Source organism: Lingula anatina, chromosome 9, assembly GCF_051362555.1.
Source record: "Lingula anatina isolate TDL-2025a chromosome 9, LinAna3.0, whole genome shotgun sequence".
Taxonomy (NCBI): Eukaryota; Metazoa; Brachiopoda; class Lingulata; order Lingulida; family Lingulidae; genus Lingula; species Lingula anatina.
The window spans coordinates 17,971,625-17,977,624 of NC_141775.1; the positions used below are offsets into that span (position 1 = coordinate 17,971,625).

Here is a 6,000-nt window from a genome sequence, read left to right on the forward strand (position 1 = left end):
GCCCTTGCACAGCAAATTTTACAACTACTATTCATTTTAGTATCAGAAGACCTTAAGTGAACGGATTATATAATGTTGCAATGTTATATGGTCCAAACATAAGACTTTTGATTCTTACATGTACATGTACCCTAATGCATGAGTGAACCGTGATAACGCTGAAACACTCGGTGGAAGCTGCCAAAAGTGATTATTGGAATCTATGCGATTTCTAAATGGAGATTTAGTCAGAAATTATTATCAGCAATCCCGAGCGACCCCTTGCGGTGGACAGCGAGTGAAGAAGACAAGGAATGGGTAGGGGTGTCTAATGCACCTTTTTCTAGAACTCCTCCGGGTGAGCAAGGACCGATGCAGATAAAAGTGCGTTTCGTGAAACACTCGTGAAACAGCAATTTTCTGTCTGTATAAAACATCCTTACAGGAAAATAATGAGTCACATGTTGATTATTATTTCTGGATTGGCACAAACTGCACACGTTTTTGCATATGAATGCGGAAAGAGGGTAGTGCTGACTGTTTTATACGGAAAAGATTGCTACGTGTATCAACCCATGACCTTGAAGCTCTTTATTCTGGGATGGAAGGAGTTATTTGTTTCGCAAAGCGTACAAAGGCCATGTATATACATTGAAAATCAAGTAGATAAGATCCGCGGAATAGGAGTCCATATTTACGCACCATGATGATGTTCTTCTTTCAGCGGAAACTGATAATGATCCTGCACTCCTAGAAGGACGTGTACTAGACGATCTCTGAGAGACGAAAATAAAGCAATTCTACAGTATTATTTAAATGCCTTTCATAAACTACAATTTATACGGACTACAATAATTTGTTTTGAAAAACTACGCTGAATACAATCCTTGCTTAAGGTCATAATGGAGGTCTCCTAAACTTATGGAATCTTATGATCTTATGTCATTAAGTGCCATAACTATTCTACAGTATATCATATTACTCCTAAAAGATGCCCGTCTTTCAGAATACTTTTTAATTCCCTTTTAAGGATTTACATAAATGTAATATTTCACAACCATATATAGTACGTTTATTAGCCTCTTAACACTGTTCCTAACGAAATGTCTAGCTCTGCCTTCATTAAAAAAAAAGGAAGACGGCTCTGTCCCTTAAGGCACCACCGCAGTACTTTGCATTCAAATAAAATGTGAGCACTTGATTGTACCCTACCATGACATACATGTAAGTTATACATTTCAGGTTCAAGGTTGATATATGATTAACCTATATAAAAATCACCAAAACATGTTTATCACTCAGAAAACGCTGTGTCATATATTATTATTATTTTTTTTTTTTGCTGGGTTCGCAATTACCACACGTGTTAACACATGCACGTTTCCGAATTGTCTGGTATCACGCCGTGCTCAGTTCTGAATTGATTACCAGAGCGTGTCAAAGGATATTCTTTTAACTCGTATTGTACCAGGAAGTGTACTGAGACTTCTGTCTTCTCAGGACTGTGGATATTTGACACACATATGGCCCGTGAAGTTATCCAAATAAAATATATTTTCCTTGAAATACAAACTGTTAATGTGTCTTTCCTAAACTAAACGGTATTATACACATTTTGTTTAAACATGGTGGATCGAACTGACTACTACTGGTTTAATTCCGAGCTAACAGATACATTCTGAAGAAAGTAAAAGCACCCAAACTAGGATGATATCTACAAGACTAAAAAGCTTTTTAGCATCATTTTATCAGCAAAATTTGGAAACAGTAACCTTAAAGATATGAATATTTTGGATGGTATATCTGTGCTAGTGTATACTTCATATTGTCTAGTAACAGTTGCCTTGGTGATCTCCAGGGCAACAAGTTCTGGTTCTACTGGCTGTATGGTGTTGTGCCAGTCACTACCAAACATGCCTACGAATGATTTCACCGCTCTCTCCGTCCCTGAAAAGATAAGGTTCAATAAATAAAACGCATCTAGAAAGACCAAAGAAAACATTTGTTTTTGATACTTGTTTATTATTTTGAAAGAGAGAAAAAGTAAAGAATTAAGGTTTGATTTTGGAACCATCGGAAATGCCATTAAAACGTCAAGTTGAGATTATACAAATATTTTTTTCCACATTCACATGATTTACATAATGTGCAAAAATCAAAGACACTATGTACATGCCAAATACAAATAACAATAATAAACACAATATCACACTTGACTATAAACGATGGCATCGCTATACCTGTACTCACGTGTAGCGCCTACCATACACAAGGTAACAGACACCCCAGAGTTATAGAGAGCCAGTTCCTGTACTTACGTGTAGCTCCTACCATACACAAGGTAACAGACACCCCAGAGTTATAGAGAGCCAGTTCCTGCCTGAGGACGCCAAAGAACCCCTGGAGAGCGTACTTAGTGGCGGTGTACACGGCTGTATATGGAGTGGCAGTAACTCCTGAAATAACAGCGTGGTCTGAATTAGTACAGATACTGTAGTGACATCTTCAGTCATTAGTACTAAGTGGCGGTGTAAACGGCTGTATATGGTGTGGCGGTTACTCCTGAAATAACAGCGTGGTCTGAATTAGTACAGATACTGTAGTGACATCTTCAGTCATTAGTACTAAGTGGCGGTGTAAACGGCTGTATATGGTGTGGCGGTTACTCCTGAAATAACAGCGTGGTCTGAATTAGTACAGATACTGTAGTGACATCTTCAGTCATTAGTACTAAGTGGCGGTGTAAACGGCTGTATATGGTGTGGCGGTTACTCCTAAAATAACAGCGTGGTCTGAATTAGTACAGATACTGTAGTGACATCTTCAGTCATTAGTACTAAGTGGCGGTGTAAACGGCTGTATATGGTGTGGCGGTTACTCCTGAAATAACAGCGTGGTCTGAATTAGTACAGATACTGTAGTGACATCTTCAGTCATTAGTACTAAGTGGCGGTGTAAACGGCTGTATATGGTGTGGCGGTTACTCCTGAAATAACAGCGTGGTCTGAATTAGTACAGATACTGTAGTGACATCTTCAGTCATTAGTACTAAGTGGCGGTGTAAACGGCTGTATATGGTGTGGCGGTTACTCCTGAAATAACAGCGTGGTCTGAATTAGTACAGATACTGAAGTGACATCTTCAGTCATCCAAAGGAAATAGTTCAATTCTTATTATGTTCATTGCTATGACATACGCCCACTGGACTATAGGTACCATAAAACTAAAACAACTATAGTCGTGCTATTTTCAAATATATTATTTTATAAATATATTTATATAATTATAAATATATATTATATCAGTTCATAACGAGATTGACAGAATTGTAGGAAAATAAAACGATGGAGGTTGAAACACGTGACAGTAAACGTTTGTACATGTGTGACAGGAATGGAAGACCGGGCTCCCATATGATTAGTACAGGTTAGGGTTAGCGGTGTGACAGGAATGGTAGACCTAGGAATGGAAGTCCAGGGTCCCATATGGTTAGTACAGGTTAGGGTTAGTCGGAGTTTGGGGGTTAGTTTATTGGACTGTACAAAGTTGTGGAGAATGGACTACAGTTCCTGTCAAACTGACCACTTCTGTCTCGTCTTCAATACAACAGCAACACATTCAACATCTCTGAAACAGTATTCTGCTAGTATATTTTACGGAAATGAACTTTTTTTAAATTCACTTGTTATTTGAAACTTTTTTGTTTGAAGTGATTGACAAGCAGACGACATACCCACCCGCAGTAGAGGAGACCACAGAAATGTGACCACGACTCTTGGTTAACAGAGGTAGTGCATGGGACGCCAGATAAACATATGACCGGATGTTAACGTCCATACTGGTGGTCAGTCTCGTGAAGTTGTCCCCTGTCCCCAGCCACGGCTGGACGTTAGGGAGTATGGCGTGATTCAAAATCAGTATGTCCAGCCCGCCGAGTTTGTTTTCCGTAAACTTGGATTATAAAAAAAAACAATAACGTTTTTTTAATATTTAGCCAATCGTTTGTTGCAATTCTAGAGATATTTTGCAGTTGTACACACTTTTAATTCTCACTGTTAATTGACACTGTCCTCACTGTCCGTGCTTTCGTCAAGGTCACAAAATTCTTCACGCCTGTTTCCATGAATATTATATTATATTTATTAGAAAAAGAATAAGACTGGTTTCTAATTCCACTTTATTCAGACACCGTCCCGTACATTTGACAATACTGTAATTCACAACGTTCACATTGTTCGGGACCCATATAACCCCTCTACCAATGATGACTGCCGAAATTGATAATGCCAGGAATTTAGCTGTGTTCCCGATCTAACGTCCTTCTGTGGAAAATCATTGATGTGTGTGTACTGTGCACCTTGATAACCCTACTGTAGCTGTCTCCTCCATGTTTCCCAGGTCAATGTCTGTGTGTGAGTGTGTGTGTGTGTGTGTACCTTGATAACTCTAGCTGTCTCCTCCATGTCTCCCAGGTCAATGTGTGTGTGTGTATGTGTGTGTGTGTGTCTGTGTGTATGCTGTGTACCTTGATAACTCTAGCTGTCTCCTCTATGTCTCCCAGGTCAATGTGTGTGTGTGTGTGTGTGTGTGTGTGTGTGTGTACTGTGTACCTTGATAACCCTAGCTGTCTCCTCCATGTCTCCCAGGTCAATGTGTGTGTGTGTATGTGTGTGTGTGTGTCTGTGTGTATGCTGTGTACCTTGATAACTCTAGCTGTCTCCTCTATGTCTTCCAGGTAAATGTGTGTGTGTGTGTGTGTGTATGTGTGTGTATACTGTGTACCTTGATAACTCAAGCTGTCTCATCTATGTCTTCCAGGTAAATGTGTGTGTGTGTGTACTGTGTACCTTGATAACTCTAGCTGTCTCCTCCTTGTCTCCCAGGTCAATGTGTATGTGTGTATGTGTGTGTGTGTGTGTGTGTGTACTGTGTACCTTGATAACTCAAGCTGTCTCATCTATGTCTTCCAGGTCAATGTGTGTGTGTTTGTGTGTGTGTGTGTACTGTGTACCTTGATAACTCAAGCTGTCTCATCTATGTCTTCCAGGTCAATGTGTGTGTGTTTGTGTGTGTGTGTGTGTGTATACTGTGTACCTTGATAACTCTAGCTGTCTCCTCCATGTCTCCCAGGTCAATGTGTGTGTGTGTGTGTGTGTGTGTACTGTGTACCTTGATAACTCAAGCTGTCTCATCTATGTCTTCCAGGTCAATGTGTGTGTGTTTGTGTGTGTGTGTGTGTGTGTGTATACTGTGTACCTTGATAACTCTAGCTGTCTCCTCCATGTCTCCCAGGTCAATGTGTGTGTGTGTGTGTGTGTGTACTGTGTACCTTGATAACTCTAGCTGTCTCCTCCTTAATTTGTCTCCCAGGTCAATGTGTGTGTGTGTGTGTGTGTGTACTGTGTACCTTGATAACTCTAGCTGTCTCCTCCTTAATTTGTCTCCCAGGTCAATGTGTGTGTGTGTGTGTGTGTGTGTGTACTGTGTACCTTGATAATCCTAGCTGTCTCTTCCATATATGTCTCCCAGGTCAATGTGTGTGTGTGTGTGTGTGTGTGTGTGTGTGTGTGTGTGCGTACTGTGTACCTTGATAACTCTAGCTGTCTCCTCCATGTCTCTCAGATCAGCTACTGTGTACACATGGTTAGACTCAGGTGCCGGAGATAACTTGTTACACTCTGCGATGACCTGAAGCCGTTATTATGGAAAAAATGCAACAGACACTCAACTGTTCAAATTGCAATACCAATAAGTAAATTACAGAGCAGCTTTTGTAAAGGAAAATAAAATTGTTAATTTTTTTTAAACAATGTTTATTCGAAAGAAATGGAGGCAAAGCGCTAAAAGCATTAGATTCAAAGATTTCAGTATTGGAACAATACAAAATCCAATGCAAAATCGTTAATAAAGCATATTTTCTAAGATACGAAGTTCAAAGCTGTTATTTGAAGGTTGACCTTCCCTCACTTCTCTTAATTTATTACCGGTAACTGACCTTTTTTAGGAGGTTTTCTCTGCGCG

At 39.8% G+C, this 6,000-nt stretch overlaps 1 protein-coding gene across 2 annotated transcripts; it reads right to left on the reverse strand.

The window, feature by feature from the left end:
* Positions 1–796: 796 nt before the first annotated feature.
* Positions 797–5,788, reverse strand: LOC106155319 (11-beta-hydroxysteroid dehydrogenase 1-like). 2 transcript variants are annotated; one of them, XM_086996382.1, is made up of 4 exons: positions 5,566–5,788; positions 3,717–3,930; positions 2,298–2,435; positions 797–1,926 (listed from the first exon to the last, which is right to left on the reverse strand). In XM_086996382.1, exons 1-4 carry the CDS (start codon positions 5,590–5,592, stop codon positions 1,694–1,696), a joined length of 612 nt encoding a protein of 203 aa, XP_086852508.1. In that variant the 5' UTR covers positions 5,593–5,788; the 3' UTR covers positions 797–1,693. The 2 variants fall into 2 exon arrangements, with proteins under 2 accessions (XP_086852508.1, XP_086852509.1); XM_086996383.1 differs by lacking the exon at positions 5,566–5,788 and adding an exon at positions 4,590–4,644.
* Positions 5,789–6,000: the final 212 nt, after the last annotated feature.

Excerpts from the sequence above, each read along its gene's own strand:
- LOC106155319 (XM_086996382.1), bottom strand. The coding sequence starts at position 5,592 with ATGGAGGAGACAGCTAGAGTTATCAAG. Across the intron at positions 3,931-5,565 it reads AGACAGCTAGAGTTATCAAG|TTTACGGAAAACAAACTCGG; the intron begins GTACACAGTACG and ends TTATAATCCAAG. Across the intron at positions 2,436-3,716 it reads TGTGGTCTCCTCTACTGCGG|GAGTTACTGCCACTCCATAT; the intron begins GTGGGTATGTCG and ends CTGTTATTTCAG.